The 19,740-nt window shown below is 37.8% G+C and overlaps 1 protein-coding gene across 2 annotated transcripts in view; it reads right to left on the bottom strand.

The window, feature by feature from the left end:
- Nucleotides 1–863: 863 nt before the first annotated feature.
- The window catches only part of TG (thyroglobulin), a 140,807-nt gene continuing 121,930 nt past the window's right edge, over nt 864–19,740 (bottom strand). For both annotated transcript variants that reach the window (XM_085221721.1, XM_085221720.1), the window contains 4 exons: nt 18,529–18,636; nt 8,100–8,240; nt 7,152–7,342; nt 864–2,486 (listed from right to left, as the gene is read on the bottom strand). In XM_085221721.1, coding sequence (XP_085077847.1) covers nt 2,371–2,486; nt 7,152–7,342; nt 8,100–8,240; nt 18,529–18,636 — 556 coding nt within the window. In that variant the 3' untranslated portion in view covers nt 864–2,370. The remainder of the gene's footprint in view (nt 2,487–7,151; nt 7,343–8,099; nt 8,241–18,528; nt 18,637–19,740) is intronic.

The following is a 19,740-nucleotide window of genomic DNA, read 5'->3' as shown; positions in this document are numbered from 1 at the left end:
TACAGGATTGGCATAAGGGAAGGAGAGGTTGCAGAGAACTGGAAAATAATAGAGCATTTATAAGGAGGAAACAAATAGTGGACCGTAGAAAGGAATGTGAGTGCATCTAGGAAACTGGGAGAGAGATAGAATGGACTGAGAAACTGCATTCAGTGCAACAGGGTGGGTTTGAAGCAGGCAGCCACTAATGAAATAAAGATGCTTTAGAAAAATTCTGTACTTATAGAGGTTCTTTCACTAACTGATAATCAACCTGAATGCCTTAGGAAGAATAATCTAAAAAATACTCATATGTATCTACCTACCAAGCTTACCTGGGGGTAAGACTGTGATTAGGAGGCTATAAGGGCAAACTGTTGAGCTGCTAGCTCAAAATTAAGAACTTTTCTTCAGTTCCAGAGGTATAGTTGTGCTGAAAATGAAACTGAATAGAGAGTGTGGAAGGGTATGTATTTCTTTTTCACAAACGTGAGTCAATACTGAAGCCTTTTAAATATGTCCTCAGCATATCAGCTCCTTTGCAGCAGCTAATAACAAGGCTACTGAGTAAAACAGTTTTCAGTGGCATTCAGTTTTGTTTATATAATGCTTTAAGATACCGTTGTGCAGAAGACAGTGAGATCAGAGTATTATGAGAAAAAATAGTGTTCAGTTGAGCATTTCCTGTTGGAGTTATTGAATTTTTGGAGGTTGTTTGTTTTATTTGTCTTTTTTGTAGTTTAATTGTTTTTTGTCTTAGAATTTGATGGTTTAGAAGCCAACCAAGATCAATTACTTTTTTTGGAAACTGTCTTGTTTGGAATTACTTGACCAACATTTATATACACAGAAGGGAAAAAGAAAAAACTTAATTTATATTTGTAAATATTCACACACACACACGTATATACAGTTACAATTTACTGGAATCTAAATTATTTCAGTATTATATTTAGTACTCCAGTGTTTATACAATAGCCTTTTAATGTCTCATCAGCAGGAGTTATGGCGGATTGGGTTCATTCATCACAGTCAGTAAATATTCACAGGACTGTTAGGGTTAAGCTAAGGGTGAACAGCATGCTGACATTGTGCAAATTAGTTAATAGTGCTAGAGAGACCCACAGTTCTTTAACCCATGTTACTATTAAATGAATATGAAAAGCTGTAACTCAACTATGGTCTTCCCAGGGCTGGAGGTATGTGCTTGACTGCATAAGTGAACACATGTGAAATCATACCTGTTATTAATATAAGAGGTTTTGGCAGGGTAAAGTAAGTTTTAAATAGAATCTGTCAGGCACTGATTTTCCAAGAACATTCTCAGAAGAAGAAAGAGTGGACCTTGCTTTGGCCAAGGAATCACAACTACTGCCTCTGCAGTTATTGCGAAGAAAGCATTCTCTGTTGAGCAATATGATTAAGATCTGGGCTTTTTAAAATCCTTTTTTTTTTTTTAATTACCAGTTATCATATAAGAAGATAAGAGAAAACATAGTTTAATTTCTCTTTCATTTTATGAAGTTAACAGGCTCCTTGATTCTTTTGTTTTTATTGTCTATCAAACAGAATGTAAGTATAAGATATACAGTTTTTCTTCTAGCTAGGTATAATCCTTGGAAACTTGGCTTAGTGACAGACAGCAGTAACTGTTCACGTACTGGCAGAAGTCCCAAGCAGCAAACAAAGCCTTACGGGTTCTTTTATTAAATCCTTTCAACACTGAAAAAAAAATATAGGTCCTACTGAAATTTATGAAAACTTTGCTACTAGGTTTAGGGCATTCTTGATTTCACTTCTTCTTAGTTATCAAGAACAATTGTGTGATATACAGCCAATTATCTGTTGCCAAATGATCCCAGCAGTGGATTAACTACCCAATTCAAACTACTTGCAGAGCCTTTTAGAGCTAATCTACAATGCACTTTACCATATGCTTCCAAAACTACTCTGTATTACACATCCCCTTGCAAAAGATAAATGTTCCAAGGGCAGGATATTCTAAGCTTTAATTACGTTTTGCATTATCTCCTTTATGTTATATTATAAGACCCAAACGGTCTTATACATATTTTTATGAGTGAGGGATTTCTCAAGTTTTAAAGCTTATGTATTTCTGACTGGAGGTACTATAATGCGTAGGCGTTTGGGTCACAAGAAATAAGTCCAAGTACTTTTGTTTCATTTTTGCTGTTTTTATTGATATTTCATTTTTCACATTACAGTTTCTTCTGAATAATAGCTGTTGGGCTTATTTTGTGCTATATTCAAATGTTTTCTGAACCGTCTACTTCAGTTGTTCAGGTTAGCTAAAGGAAGCAGCTGTTTTATCTGCCGCGACTCAGTTGCATGGGTGCACAGTAATGTGGCAAACCCATCTAACAGCACATTCTATCTGCTGTAGGCCACCTTGTCTCCCACTGACTGGGTCTCACTGGAGGCAAGTCCCTTGCTAGGAGCTTCAGTAGAGTTGAGTTCTGCAGATTGCTCTCCATTACTTTCGCTTCCTGCAAAGACATTATAATTAAAATTAAAATATATGTACTATCTTTGATGCAGCAAGCTAGAAGATATATCCTTTGTTACTGACACTTTAATAAGAGCCTTTTATGCAGCTGTAAGGGTTCAGGAAGCTATTTTTCTCAGTTGCAATCTATTTGCAAAACGCTCTAGGGTAACAGCAGTTCACCTAATGGTGATTAATTATCACGCTTCCAGCATTCTTTAGATAACTGCCACTGAAAAGCATAATAATTTGCACTACACCTGTGCAAGACTTGTTCTCCTTTTTGTTTGATCTTCTAATACTCACTTATCATGCAGGAAGTTGGAGAGCATTATGGTTTTGTCTGACTGGAATACAGAAAACCCCCCAAAGTTACCTCTATTAGCTCTCTTCTTCCATTTGTTTACCTTCTGTGATTTTAGTCTTCTGCCCTATTTCAGAAGTGCAGTTGGTCTCTACATGACCAAACTGTGCCAAGAATGTGTACTAACGGTGTTTATTTAATGTATCCTACCCAGAGTGCTCTCAGTGCTGCACAGATGTCCCTCATGCTGAAGGAATCTGTTTTCTCAAGGAGATTTCCAAAAAGAAGGTGTGAATAAAATGAGTAAAAGATGAATGCTAACCACAACATTCCTGATTCTGCCTTGTCTGAAGTCTGAACTATGAATAATGCTGCTGTGCTTGGACTTTTGCTTGTTTACACACTGTGTGTGTTTCAAAGCTAATGGATAAGACTTCAGTTTTGTGAGCATTTGACTTTTCTGAGACTTTAGGTGGGGTCAAGTTTGTCTAATTTAGATGTGAAAAATATCTATGTTTAAGCATATGAATTAGACAGACAAGATTTTACTTGGGAGGCCCTAAAAGTATCTCATTCTGCCCGTTGCTTACACAGGCACTTATTTGAGGAGGACTCATTTTGCTAGATGCCAGTTAGATGAGTAAGGAATGTGGACTGATTCCCAGTTAACCTGTTTGGGATGCAGTTAAAGGCCCCTTATAAAGTGACTCACTGTTATGCAGGGCAGTCACCACACTATGTAAGGGGAATTTTTGCATTTAGACATACTGTCTGAGTATCCATAAACACTCTGGAGTTCCTGTTTTTAGTTGAATTTCAAGTTGTTAACACATTCCCTGGAAAAAGCCATCCACAGCTTTTTTTAATTTTTTTTTTCCCCCCACAATGGCCACTCTTCTTGTTTCTGGTTTTGATTATCCCCATGGAAACCATCATGATTTAGTATACAAACCACTTTGGATTCACACTGAAATGGAACCAAGGGAATTCTGTTTACAACATCCAAACCTTTTCATGCACCATCACTTTCAAATTTCACCAGGTGCACTGCCCTCCAAAATACCAATTGTGCAAACTGGCTTCAGACAATTTCTACAGATTTTTAGAACATCTGCAATGAAAGATATTAAACAACTCTCTGTTACTAGAAAAGCCACTGCCAATAAATACAGTGAAGAATCATTGCATTTATAAAATTACTTTTGGTAAACTATCTTCAATTTCACTGAAATTCATTTCAGTTATAAGCCAGGAACAAATGACACATTCCATCATTAAGTAATACAGTCTGATCACATAATGAAACACCTATTTAACTTTGGGCAATGTATTTACATAATGGAAAGAAAATTACACATGACAGTCAAGTTGGATATATGTACACAACAGATTCCACATTGAATTGTGAATAACCTAAAAGATAAGTAACTTCACAGAGATTCTAAATATTATAGGCTTTATTCTAGATACTGGAATTTAGGAGTTTAGGAGTCACTTCATTTTCTGTTGGACGGAGACCTATGGAGCTTTGAGCCTTTATCTCCAATTTGACATTTTTAATTCTAGGCATTTCACATGGTAGTAAATAGAGGATCAATAAGAGTTTCTGAAACATCAGTTGTAGTCTATACAAATTGATTCCAAGAAAGTGGTGAAATGGAAAAAACATGATTCATCAAAGTTGTTTGAGAATGCATCAGAATGTCAGAAGAGACCCTCTACAGCTTTGCACTTGCATGTGAAAACTGGACTGTTTTATTAGCCATGCCTTTTGCTGTCATGCTTGTGAAATCCATCAAGTTGGCATGAGGTGCAAATTGCAACCCGTGACAACCAAAACTCAATAATTAGACTGGATCATGTATCACGCAATCCAAAGTCCTATCACAAAGGTTTATAATTACTCAAGAGCAGGAAACTGCTCTTTTTTTCTATTAAGTATGTTGGATTGTATCTCACAGTAGCTGACTGCCGAATAGTTCCCTCTCCAGACAGAGTGCCAAGTGCATCAGCCAAAAATGGTTTGCAGCATTGCTGTCTCAAATCTACCATCCAACATAAAGCATATGATGGCCTGGAAGCACTCCAGGAACAGAAAGTTTGGAATAGTCAGGTAACAATAGAGCTGCAAGGGTTCAGCTCAAGAAGGGAAGTACAGCAAGCAACCCCTGGTGCCGGGAAATGATGAATATTGATTTAAAAATAATGGCAATTCATATCTGAAGACCATCGTTCTCTTGACTGAACTGTCTTGGACACATTTTACAGTCTCACTTGTCTATTCATGCTGAAAGTGATGATGGGATCAGTGCAAATGACAGACTTGTACTGATGGGCTGACAGAGCTATGGCATGAATTTCAGCACAACCTTCTCTAAAAAAGAAGTTGAGGGTGTCCAGCAGTCAACATCTGAAATTCATACAATTCTGCTAGCTGAGCTGATGAGCATTAAGAATCTTTTTTTTTTCATAGAACATTGGGCTCAAGCTATTATTGAGAGAGCCACTGCAGTCACCATCCTCTGCTGATTTCTAGAGCCAAAATGGGTTTGATGTGATGTCTATTTAAGCAGAAATTGTATGAGAAGTTTCAGTATTCCAGGGTGAGAAAAGATTGAAGATGACTACAGAATCAAAGTGACAAGCCAGCATTGCTATGAGATGGAATTTAATAGAAATGAACCATGTGATTGCATTACCATGGTGCTGAGGCCAAGCAAACACTGGCTTGAAGAGAAGGCAGGGTGATGACATGTATTTTTTAAACCTTCCTTTAAACCTTTCTCTGTAAACCTCATACTATACGACTTTTTTTTCAAAATTTGACTCATCTTGGTGAGCTCTTACAGTGTTTTTTTTTTATCTTCATCTTTCAATTTTTATAGAGATTCAACATTTGGCTTTAGCCATTGACAAGGACAGGATACTGAGCTAGACAGACCTTTGGATTGACCCATACACGAATGTTGTGTTATGTTTTCAGTCTGAACAGCTTAAAACCCACTACATCTTAAAAGCAATCTGCCCTGTTGTATATTTTCCCATTTTTTAGGGAATTTCTAATAAAGGCTGGGAGTAACCTCTGTCCGTGGTGCTCAGTCAACAGCTTGAGCTGTAACTTCAGCTCAGGCTGGCATTACATAGCCAGAATGCTGCAAAATTAAGTCTCTGAAGTTCCAAAAGCTACACTCAGGACAGTTTAAATATCAGAATCAATGTTTTCAAACTAGGAGTGTTTTGACCAGCAGAAAACCATCTGACAGACTGAAAGACACAAAGAGATACCGAGGAACAGATGAAAAGGCCTGCAGGAAAAATGTTTAATCCCCTTCTGAAGAAAAGTAGTGATATAGCCTGTTTCTTCAAAAGGAACATTAATTTTTTTGTGTTTGTATTGGAACCACCAGTTTGATGGCTCAGTCCTTTTGAGGTAGTCTGTCAAACATTACAGATGTCCTGGGTAGCTTGGTATTTTGGACAGTGCATTTTGTTGACAGAAATGCAACTGGCTCCCAAAGCAGAAAGTGCTGTGAAGATGAGTCTTTGGGACATAAAATACCACTTGGGACATAAAAATATTGTGCAGATCTCCAAGAACAATTTAAAAATCTCAGCCTGCCAAAAATGGATGTTTTTTGTTTGCTTTTCTTGAGGCTATCCAAATTTACTAACAGCACACACAAAAAGAGGTATTTATTTACTGAAATAAATTGAGCATTCAGTACAGAGCAGCAGACTGAAATTGGTCTAAATGTGCTCAGAAATATGAAAAAGTATCAAAAGAATCCCAGATCTGCATGGAAATTGATGGTTACAAGGAAAAACTATAAGGGGTGTAATAAGCACAACTATAAAAAAAAAAACACGTGAAATGAACTTATCTAGTCTGAAGCCAAAACATGAAGAATCCATAATAAGAAATACCTAAAGCCAGAGTAACAGTGATTAAAAGTTAGGGTCCCTCTCGTTATAGGAATCTCAATGCTTTCATTTTACCTGCTTCTGATATACAAAAGAGGCCAGTCTTCCAGTTAAGGTAAAATCTGTATTGCAATCTATATTCAAATAAAGAGCAAATCATTAGAAGATTTAGCTTTGTCATCTTTATAATTACTGCAGGAGGACTTCTCTAGCTCAATGAACAGAACAATTAAACTTTCTTACGGACTAATTGCTCGGAAAGAAGTATGTTCTATGTGGCATCTTTCAGTTTTAGGATAGTCCAAAACACGTACCCTGGACAGTGCAAGATATTTAATCTGTGGAAAGTGTTTTTCCACACATGTTAACAGTACTACAGACAAGAGAAAATGCTAAACAAAGAAGTTAGCCTTATTTAACATCAGGAAACATTCAGCTCACCCGTGGATGCTTTCAGTCTTCTAATATAATCAGACCAAAAGGAACAGTCTGCTTTTTTCAATCCTTTGAGAGTAGGCATTGAAATGGTGAATTCTTTGTAGTTATCTCCATCATCATTTGGCAGAAACATTGGCCAGGGTGGCAGCAACCGTGACATTTTTCTTGAGAAACTATGAGGATAGTTTGGATTTCTAAAGGGAATAAGAGAAATGATTTTTAGAAAATAACGACACGAGCAGTAGAATCAGAACTAAGTAGATCAGCTGGGTCAAGGAAATGCATATCCAGTCTTTCTGACCAGCAGGATTCAAATCCAGCCCAGATTGTTGAACTGTTCATGGTACTTCATCGGACAGTCACTTGTTAGTCTGGTTCATTTCCTAAGGAACAGGTACACAGGGCTTGTATGGACACAGGCTTATCAGCATTCTCAGCAGTTCTCAGTCCCAGAACAATCCAATGTAATTTAAAGAGCTTGTGAAGCTGTTGTTCCCACACTAGCTTTCTAGAGATACTCCTCGTTCTCAAGTATGGCCACAACCCAGTAAAGCTGAGGGTCATTCTCATGGTAGCTGGCAAATGTGTTCAGTCTGTCTTCATGTGCTTTCCCCCTTCTGGTGGGAATAAGGGAAGCCTAAGCTTCAGATCTGAAATCCTAGAAGGCTCTGAAAGAACATCTAGCCCCTAATATTTAAGTAGATTTTGCAGATGCTCCATGGAAATAAATTTCTTACTACTTCTAACTACAAATCATAATACAAATCTTCAGTATCTACTTGACAACGTGGCTACGTCTTTCCAATACTTTTTGACCAAAGAACCCTTGGTAGGAATACAAATTGTTAGAGGAAATGGAGGCTACCTAAGTGATGGCAGGAGTTGACTCACATTTACTCTAGTCTTTGCACCCTCCCCACCCACAGAATCTCTTAAATGTCATGTATTTACCCAGAGTTCACAAAATTGGAGATATACTGCATAATTTGTAAGGAAAGGCTCTTTTCTTCCAGGGTAAATTGGTCTTCATACTTGGGGTAGAATGGCAGTCCAAATGCATATTGAACATCCAGCAAGAGCTCCAGACCTGAACTAAAAAAATATTGCATGAAGATAATTAAAACCATCATTTATTTATTTGAAGGAGAAAGGGAGCTAATTTAATTCAAGAAATAGAGCAATTTTTAAAATAATTAATGACCATTAATAATAATTTTCTGAGTTGTGGGATTTCTTCAATCCAGAATTTAAAGAAAGAGTAAGTGATAACAAGGAGAATTTGCAATTAAAGGTCTTCAGTCTTCAGCTTGTTAGTAGGGGAAATTGTGGACAGCAGGGCACATTTGCCAAGTTAACTAGGCATGTAATAGAATGTCATTTGGATATTGCTTAAATGCCTATTAGTTTTTGTACAGATTTTCATTAACATTAAATTCAGAAAGCAGAAGCAAATGGTGACACGGAATCTGGCAGCCAGTTTGGAAGGTTAATTATATTTTATTTCACAAACTTGAAATAAAATCTTGGCCTTCTAACTGGCAATTGGAGATTTTCCATTGACTTCATTGAGGCCAGGATTTTGGTCCAAGTCTTTGGATAAAGAAAAATGTAATAGGAGATGTTTATGAAGATTTCTCTTATATATAGTTTTAATCTAATTCCTGGGCTGGCTGGGTGGTTTTGGTTCATACAATCTGTTCTCTCCAAGTTTTATATGGCAATCAAGTCAAAACAGCTTGAAATAATCACCTAGATCAAATTTAAGAAAGAATCGTTGTTTACTTCCGTGTAATAATTTAAACATATAACAGGCAATTATTTAACAATTCAGAGGCAAGATTGCCCAAGAAAGACAACAACCCTTGCAGGACTTAGTAGCAAATTTTATACAACTCAATATTATCAAGCCTTGAGGAAAAAGCAGCAGGCAGCTTTCATTAATAACATTACATCTATAGCTTTACATCACAAATCTGAACAGGATATTTCTGGTCTGGAGTCCATTTGCATTTTTTGTATCATGAATTTAAACAAAGATCCTATTGACTTGGTTAAATGCTGCATGAAGACAGACAGCATCAGGGGACCTGAGAGAAGGAACAGATGTCTCTGAGCAGAGACAAACAAATCCCAGATCCACTCAAAAAAATTTCAGCTGCAGTGGCTGCAGAGGTTGTTGTTGAAAGGTGGCACAACTGAAACTATTTTATCATTGGACGTGAAATGCAGCACTGATCTGACCCAGATAATGTCTCTCATAGAACAAGGCTTGTATTTCAAACCATCATGGGCAGGTGGACTGCAAGCAAGATGACTTGTTCGCATTTTATGAGTGGCAGCACTATCCTCTATTTTGAAAAACAAGCACACAACCCTCTAAATGAAATACATCTTTGGTTGTATTTTCCTTACTCTTATCATAATATCTCAGTAATACTTTGCATCTGGAAAGTGAATTATTCACAGATTATTCACCAAAAAAATGCAGAACTGAAACAAGATTAAAGCATATTTTTCTTCCCCAAATGTTTACTGAAGGATTAAGCAAGATCATAGTTTAATAATTTTACTTTAAAAATAATTTGCTTGGCTCAATAGATTACAGCAATATTTAGTGTCAGTACTGCAGCAACAGTATTACATACATGAAGGAGCTATTATCTTTTTGATTAAAAAGTCACTTTTTAGTAGAACAGATGACATAAAAATAGTTTAGATGGAACGAAGAGACAAGCTTACACTTCTAAGGAAGTTGTAGCAGGAGCAAATTTAGCTCAAAATCTAAAATGACTGAGTTAGTAGTGAAAGTCTACACAAAAACAAATGTGTTATCAGCCTTTGTTTCTAAAGTAACATCTGTTAAAATCATAGCCCAGATTAAAAAACAGAAAACTCCTAAATAGTTATTTTATTAGGATTGAAAATATTTATTTACTATTTATTTATTTAATGCTTGTTTGTTTATATTATTTGCATATTCGTTAGGGCCACAAAAGTGATCCAAGGGATGAAACGCCTCCACTACGAGGACAGGCTGAGAGAACTGAGGCTGTTAAGCCTGAAGAAAAGAAAGGTCCGGAGTGACCTGATCGCAGCCCCTCAATATCTAAAGAGTGGTTATTAGAATGAAAGGGACAGATTATTTAGCAGGGTCTGTTGTGATGGGACAAGAGGAAATGGTTTCAACATAAAAGAGGAGAGATTTAGATTGGATATAGGGAATAATTTTTTTACAGTAAGAGTGTTTTTTTACAGTAAGAGTGGTGAGGCACTGGAACAGGCTGTCCAGAGAGGAGGTGGATGCCCCATCCCTGGAGACATTCAAGGTCAGGCTGGACAGGGCTCTGAGCAACCTGCTCTAGCTGTAGGTGTTCCTGATCATAGCAGAGGAGTTGGACCAGATGATCTTTAAGGGTCTCTTCCCAGTCAGATGATTCTATGGTTCTAAGTCACAAGTACAATAAAAGTCTAGGGATTTAGTACGGAGCGAAAAGTGGTACAAAACTCTACAATTTCATGGGCTGCTTTCTGACTAGTGGTACCACATCCTGACCTGTATCAGTAGTAAGAGGATAAAGAAGAAAACATAATCTTAAAAGTGGAAAGAGGAACAAATATGTCTGTACAGGTCTGCAGTAGAGTTAAGACAACTGTGAAAGATCTAAATGGTCACTAAATGGAAAATATCAAGGAAAGTTTTTACTCTTCACAGAATCACAGAATCACCAAGGTTGGAAAAGACCTTCAAGATCATCCAGTCCAACCATCCACCTATCACCAATAGTTCTCACTAAACCATGTCCCTCAAAACAAAATCCAAACGTTCCTTCAGACTCTGATCACCATTCATTATTGTCAGAAGTGAGCAGCCAGAAATACCCAAATAGGGATTTTGGAGTAGGATATAGTATTTTTGAGCTAATAAAGATCTCAATGTAGCAGCAAGTAGTCACAATATTTTTACTGGAATGGGACAAAGAGGGCAGTGACAGATAAGCATGTATAGCTTTGCTGCCTAGCTCTGCATAGAGGATGTTCCCAACTGCACTCCTTATACCCCAGGGTTCCACATAGGTGACTTATCAGCATCAACTCTAATTGGAAAAATGCAGAGTCCAACAGCTGGTAAAGGACAGGTAGCTGTAAGGGAGACTGCATAGACAATAAAAAAAAAAATGGGTTTTAAAACTGCTTTTAAGGAAGAAAAACTAATATATCTATATATATATTTAATATGAACATATCTCTAGCTAGAGTTTGGCTAGTAAATTAGCCAGGCTAGAAGAAAAGGAGTTGAAGATTAATAAGTCTGGCATTAGTGCCCCTACCAGATATTTATTTTTCAGTCTTTCTAGCTGTATTGACCAATAAAAATAGATGTTTTAGCCCTCATAAAGTATAGATAACTATTATCAGAATAATTTTCCAATATATATGGTTAAGAAAAAGAAATGCATATGTCGCCATGTTTTTCAATGTGGCTTTTTGCTTTATTTATTTATTTTATTTATTTCTGACTGATATCTACGCAACAGAACCACAGAAATGGATACAGAAGTGCACTGGAGAACATTACACTGTGCTACTATGTGATAGGAATTTAGCTAATGTTTACACTCCAAATTTCTGGATAGTAATCTCAGACACAGGATTTGGTATTTGGGTGGTCCTGTGCAGAGCCAGGAGTTGGACTCAATGATCCTTATGGGTCCCTTTTAACTCGGTATATTCTAGCATTCTATGACTGATTCTATCTTTATTCATATCAACACTTTTGGACAATTTTCTTCATACTCCTTTATATAAAATTTATATGCTCTACACGCTGCCTATCTTATTATACAAGCAACCCTTTTTCTACTAAGGCTGCAATCAAAAGATTGATAGGCTTTAGGCAAATATGGAGTGATAGCCGCATTTCTTAAGTCACACCTTTAGCAATCCTGACCCTCAATGACACACGTCTGCAGGGCAAATATAGATGTGTATATATATATATATATATGCATAACAAAGGATAGATGTATATTAACAGAAACCTAATGAGCCAGTGCAAGTACTGATGTGACCTCTGCAGTTCTGGAGATGCATTTGTTTCTTTGTGTCTCCTCACATTACAAAGTACTGCCAAACTAAGAACATGTGAAAAATAGATTAATACTTTTATTTCTTTCTTCTTTTCAGGAAAATCAGGACATATGGAAAAAGCTTAATTCCTAGCAGGATTTAACTGCCAAGTCTATCCCCCTTTGTACCAAGAAGGCCCTATGTATACATGTGATTTGTGAAAGTATCCTGGAGTTTGCTGTGTCTTTTCCACTTGGTTTACTCCCAGTACACACAGTGTTCTACTTTGCACTATAAGGTTGTGCCAATGGAAGAATGTAAAACTGAAATAGCAGACAATAAATTCAAGAACCTGAAATCTCACAGAAACAAACAAACAAAAAAAGCTAAAAGTAATTAATCTCAGTAAAGGAAGGAAGCACTGTTACCATCTCAGATGTCTTAAATAACAGATTACAGAATTTTGCCTGGAAACTTCTGTATTAAAAAGTGAGCAATAAGCATGTTGACACTTTTGTGCATTTTGGGGGATCAGTATGCTAAATGAATGGATGGATTTCCTTAAAAAGTGTGTGTTCATCCAAAGCCCAGAACATCAAGAAAGGTTTCTCTAGCTATATGGACTTCAGGTTAATCTGCTAGATTACATTTTCTGGGAACAGCCCATGCTATTGCAGCACATGTAGTTCCAAAATAGTTTTGTACTTTTCTGAGTCTCTTAGCTGAATTTTGCTTAACTTGAAAGTAATTTTTGATGCTTCTGAGCTTGGTGCTTTGCCTTTGTATATCTATGGTTAAACTCCAAAATCAGATCCAAGTTCTGAAAAATCTGCTGAATGATAAAGGTCCCTAAGTCACTCTGTGGGAAGAAAACACAAGTTGTCTAGACCTCAACTGTTCAACTGCACAGACACTGTATAAAGACTTGAGAATGATGTGGATGAATCAGCAAAAGAGTATTTTCATAGCTGTTGCAAACAAAACGCAACAGATAAGGCAAGAGAGAAAAGAAGCAGTTCCAACAAGAACAGCAAAACAATAACTTTTAGGAGATAAGAGGGAGGACAACTTTATAGAGAACAGTTAGAAGCTGTTGTGGCAGCAAGTATACTACCTAATGTCACAGTGGCACCTGCCCAGCTATGGAAGCAGCAGGCATTGCATTTATCCTTTTTACCATTTCTGTTTAGGTGAAGTACTTTGAAGTCCAGAGATGCACATTTTTGCTTGCCTCCATAGCACTGTTCAGCTGTGGTCCTCCGTACTATTGGATGTTACAACTCGTGGACTAATAGCTATTGTCATGGGTAGAGCGTCTAGTGGATAACGCATAGAGGCCAGATTAAAGCATCGCAGAGCATACTGCCAGGGATATAGCTATCACAGAAGTGGAAGAGTAGAAAATCTCCTTTATATAAAGTGATATTAAGACCAGCGAGAGTTAGAACAGCATGCCTATTAAGAAGAAAATGAAAGTACTTCACATAGCTAATTGGTTCAAATCCACTGTGTGAAGTATTAAGTATGGGAAACATAAAATATGTTAAATATTAACTGAGTGAAATACATATATATATACGTCTGTCTGTATGTATGTATATATTAATCTGTCAGGAGATCCCATCTTCAGAATTATGGGAAACATATTAAGTGTCACAGAAATCCAGCCAGCTATGTTCACCTTGGCATGGAGCAGTCTTTTAACAGTTCACATCAACATATAAAAGAGCATATAGTCAGGAGGTGGAGACAGCCTCAACTAAAATGATTCAAAATAGAAGCAGCTTATAAATCTTGGAGGATTCTGTCCGGTGCACAAGTTAACAAAAGCTTGTGTGACAATTATTATGCTAAAGTTAATGACTGAAAAAAAAAGATAGAGCCTCTTGAAGTAGTTTAGACCCCTCCAATGATAATGATGATGTTTTGCTGATGATCTTTACTCCTTAGTGAGCAGAGTACTAACATCTGTCCATCTTCTTTAAGACTGCACATTTTGCACTACAGTGCGACTTGGAAACTATGCTGTTCTGGAAAGCAGTGCTGCTTCATATCCCAGTAAAAATGCAACAATCACCCAGAAATCTCTTCAAGGGTTAACAAGGCAAGTCTTTGTACAGTTAATAATATTATCTCAGTCAAAACATACTTCTCCTATCACATATTTCTTTACTGTAACTAAAACTTCAGCTTTCCCCACTAATCTTAGGCAATGCTGAGCAGCCACATTCCTCCGTCAGTTTAGAATAACTGTTTACTCCAAGGCCTAAATGTTTTCAAGAAGAGTGCGAGAAAATGGCATCTGGGTTACATATATTTTCACCACAGATCATTAATGCAGGAGCTGGCTACACATCCTGCTTTATTCAAATAGGAACTAAAGACTAAAGCAGAAACAGAGTCATGCCAACCTTGGGAGATTACCATGTGGAAGGAGGTATTTTGCTCTCTGAAAAATCAGTTTATCTATATGACAACTGTCAATTTATGGCCTTACTTGATTTTCTACATATGTCAGAGACATCAGTGTGGAGTGTGAAGTTTAGTGCTGACCTTGTGTGTCTGAGTGTGCATCTGTACGTTCTAGAAACATCCATTTGTCACGTGAACTTTCACTAATGGATTTCTACTGCTAAAACATTCCTCCCTGTTTAATAACTTTTGGTCTACTTCTCATCATTCCAGTTGGGTTTGTCTTCACTGGATGACTTCTTGTCCCTTTTGTTTATCTTGCTGTGAATTATTAAGAGACTGCTCTAAGTGAAATGAGAAGAAATATCAGTATTTTTCATCTCTCCATTTTAACTCTTTCCTCTGTTACACATCTGGAGGACACACATAAAATAGAACAGAGGTGACAGAGTCGAAATTGAAGAATGTGCAATATACATGTTCTATCCTGTGCCTAATAAGTGAATGGCAATTTCCACAGTCAAAATATTTTATCAGAGAGTAAATAGTTTTCCATAGCTACAATTATCTGAACCCATTCCAATATCCCTGTGAGGTAGTTACTGGTTATAGATAATTTGTATTATTATCATTATCATCTGTGTAAACTGAGATCACAGGTAGAATTTAGACATCCAAGACTCAAAAAACATTTCATCTGTTATGCTGTCCTGTGGACATAATGCTGTAGAAATTTAGATTTGTACAAACAGAAGTCAGAGCAACCTAGATGTGATCCAATATCAAACAGGCTGAGAAAATATTTTTCTATCAAACGCCTGTGAGTGATCAGAATATCTAATAAGGTATTCCTCCATCTACATTCACTGAGGAGAACTGATCCAGTGTGTGCGCTCACAGAAAAACCCAGATATGCCTACTACATGCAAAACATACTTTCGGTTTTTCCATTCATTAACACAAAGAAATGGCTGTATTAGTGTTCTCCTCTTGATAAATGTAATAGTCTGAATGTTGGCAGGGTCTCAGATTTAATTCTCACCTCTCCTGAGGAGGTTCAAACCACACAACCTATCTTCTAGCTTAAGCTGATGTTACTCTGCCTCTGTTCCTCCTCTTAAGGAGAGTCATAATTTTCAAGGAAGAACCTGAGAACTGGCAGGACTTGCTATTCTAGTGGTTATGGATGTCTCTTGGGAGTCAGTAATATGGTTGACATATCTTTGTCTAGTAAATTCCACTTGAAAATTGTTTCATGTACATCATCATTGTAATCCCACAGGGTATATCACCCATTATGTTCCCATACACTGCATTTTGTCAGTTTCAGATTACTGAGGGTTTCTCACAGTTTTTAGCCTCTGTCTCATGAGAAGCAACTAGCCTCCCTAGCACTGCTACATTGGCAGGCAGTGAGGCTGCTGGAAAGCATGCAATGCATGTTTGCTATATAGAGGGAAGGATGCCATAGGGAGAAGGAAAGAGGTCAGTCACACGATGAAAATGGGATAGAGAATAAGGAAGGAATCATTTAGGAATGAATGTCAATAATGTTTGGAGCATATTCAGCAGCAGACCTAGTGAGTTGTCTTTGGGAAATCTATCATTTGCGATGCAGAAGCCCTATGGAAAATAAGTGTATCAATTCATAAGCAGTCAGGTTGTACTATCAAAAGAGGCCTGCTGGTATATAAACAAGATAAATTCTACAATTTATTTTTTAAATGCTTGGATTTAAAACTAAGATGATGTTTATTTTAACAAAATTAAGCATGAATAATAAATAATATTTTTTAATAAGTAATAATAAATATTTTTAAAGAGAGTTATGAAAAAGTAAACTAACAAATTTAGTGCTAAAATTTAAAATAATTAGCTTAAAAGATCACTAACAATGTAGATATTACTGAAATGCATAGCTAAGTCCTACATAAACCATTATTTTCCTGAAGAGGTAACAGGAGCCCAAGAGACATTTTTAATAGGACTAGGTAGAAGAGGAAATCCTTATCCATTCAAAATCCCTGCCTCAAAACCAGTGACTTTCAGTTGCAAAATGACTATTTCATCTCTGTTCAAATAAGATGTTATGTCTGATGACTGCATCACTATCATTCTCCAAACCAAGAGGGAACTTGCTAGCTTATTTGCAAACACAACTTTTCTTTCTGTGTGGCTGGATTTTTGGCATACCATAGCTCAGCTCTATTTGCAGCCTTGCAAAAACCACTTATCTGAGCCTCTCGGTAGCCAAACAGAGTACTGTGAACATTCCCACTGGAGCTGCCAGAAAAATAATGGCTCCCCAAGGATTAAGTTCTTTTCTGCTAAAAAGAAAGCGAGTCTGTGTTACCACCACAACATCATCTGTAACCTGGATCTTGGCTGGCTTCTTTCAAATGCTTTTTCACTACGCTATCAGAAAAGGAAAGAAATGCATAGTTTACAGGCAACTTCTCAGTATCAAATGGTGCCAGTAGGAATGCACCGTCCACTCCCCTGAGCCCTTCCAAACAATTGTGGCTCCTCATCTCTTTAGAGAAAGCCTCAGAAAACAGAAAGGGTCTCGAAAACCTTATTTAGACAAATGAACGTGACAATATGGAGTGCAAGGGGTGAATACTGCTCCCCCATAAGGACACTTAGCAGATCCCTTTTGTTAAGCAGCCCTGTGGGCTTTGCTGCTCTGATGTGGGGGCAGGAGGGCTGTGAAAGTGGGGCACCAGGAGGTACCACAGTGTGCTACACAGCACCCAGAGTGCTAGCTAGTGCCCACAGACATCAGTGTCTCATCCTGACTTCTAGGAGGGTCTGGGTTTGAATAAAGCTACCACTTAGATCTTTCATATCAAAAATGATGCAGCTTCTGAAAAATTTTCAAGCAGGCTGCTAACATGAAGGCTGACATGGAGCTTCTGTCTGCAAATGTTTGTCATCAAAAATATTTTCTCTCCCATGAGACAGTCTGCTGGCTGATTAGAAGTTGCAGTGCTAGAGCAGGAAGGAACAAATGCCAGAGCCTGACCACAATGAAGGCCATCCAGCATAGTTGTGGTGCAGCTGCACTGACTTCAAAAGGGGGCAGTGTTAAATTGGTGTTCAGTTCTTAAAAATTTGTACCCCATTTATCTTGAGATCTGTGAACTTTAGGTGACTTAGAACACATTCTGCTTTTTTTGTGGAAGATTTATCAGGAACAAAGAAGAAATCTGAAATGCTATCTGGAACCGGCAACACTAAAATAATAGAACCATAGAATCATTTCAGTTGGAAAAGACCCTTGAAGGTCATCTAGTCCAACTCCCTGCACTGACCAGGGACACCTACAGCTAGGTCAGCTTGCTCAGAGCCCCTTCCAGCCTGATCTTGAATGTCTCCAGGAATGGGGCATCTCCCTACCCTCTGAGCAACCTATTCCAGTGCCTCACCATCCTTATCCTAAAAACACTTTCCTTATATCCAGTCTAAATCTACCCTCTTTTAGTTTGAAACCATCTCCCTTGTCTCATCGCAACAAACTCCACTAAAGAATCTTCCTTATAGCCCCCTTTAGATATGGAAAGATCGCTCTTGCGTCTCCCTGGAGCCTTTTCTTATTCAGGCTGAACAGCCCCAGTCTGTCCTTGTAGGGGAGGTACACCATCCCCTAGGAGAGGTAAGCTGGAAAAGCAAAACCTAACTTAGACATCTAACATGAAGTGCCTGAGTTCAAAAACATCAGTTCCAAAGAGCCAACAGAGGAATAACCTATAAAAGTCCGATCCCAGTCCTCTTTTCTTAATGCAAATTGTTCATTTGAGGTATCTACATCTGTCCTTTTACTCCACAGAGTGCTCAAACAGACAGCCATGTTTTGGCAAACTCTAAATCTGACAAAAACAAAAAAAACATATCTCCTTACCTGCTCTCTGAGGAGCTTGCAGGCACGTGGTACATGAAGACATTTCCTCTGGAGTTAGCAGCCCAGTGATTGGCCATGCTTATGATGGGACATGTGATAAACTGGTCACTGTTTAAAAAGGAGGAGTGGGGAACAGACATAGTCACATAACAAAAATTGATATCCTCCTTTAAATCTTCCAAAGTAGTTCATATCTCTACCTTCAGCCGTATTGAAACAAACCACATTTACACTGTGAGCTCCATGCAAACTAGGATTTAGTTTATCTGCACTTGCACTTTTATGGAGTGTTGAACAATAGTGATGATAATAAATACACAGAATCAATCATGAAATGAAACAAAAAACTTTCCGTTTTTAGTCCAGTTTATGGGGACTCAGGCTGGCAACACTAAAAGTCTCCATGTAGCATGAATACGTTGCAATCTTGTCTAGTAAACAGACATTTCCCGAGCTAAGGATCACTGATATCACTTCAGTATTTGAATCTGTGTGATTTTTTGCATAGAATTTCCAGAGCTGGCATAGGTAAGAGATCCCTATTGAAGACGTATTGCAGGGCTCAGCAATAGCTGGTGCAGTTGCATATCTGGGAGAGAAAGGTTAAACAAGAAGAGTGCAATGAGACAGTGAAATGATCCATCTGGGCATGCAGTATGAAGGTATGAGTGAATGCAAATATATGTAAACCTTCCTAGCTGCCATCATCCCCAGAAGAGAGGCTGGAAGTCTGTGATGTGGAGTGAATGGTAGCTGGAAAGAGCTCAAGAGCTTTAAGAGAGGCAGGCAGACAGAGACAGACACCTTACTGCGTGATATTTCATTGTGATTCCTCAATGCAATATCATAAATACAGAAGTATATCACCATTTCTCATTTAAAAAGCACACAGACTCAAGGATGCTCGAGGACGTATGTATATATCATAACTATATGAGCACACACAAATGTATCTGCTGCAGAACTGGGAGGTTACCATTCACAGCCTAGTGACTCTGAAGCACTAGTTGTTCTTTCAGACTTGGTGGGTAAAAAAAGAACGACTGGTGGCAAGAAGCAACAGTGCCAGAGAAGCATAAAAACACACTGATATATTTAACTAATACAATTCTGCAAGCCATCAGTTGGGTAGCTATTTTGGTTCAGCAGTTTATTTTAAGCTGAACTCTGAGACCACAAGTTATGGGCTGGCTGACCACAATGTTCTTTGAC

The sequence above is a fragment of the Meleagris gallopavo genome, chromosome 3, assembly GCF_905368555.1.
Source record: "Meleagris gallopavo chromosome 3, MGAL_WU_HG_1.1, whole genome shotgun sequence".
Classification (NCBI taxonomy): domain Eukaryota; kingdom Metazoa; phylum Chordata; class Aves; order Galliformes; family Phasianidae; genus Meleagris; species Meleagris gallopavo.
This window is presented reverse-complemented; position numbering and strand designations above follow the sequence as displayed.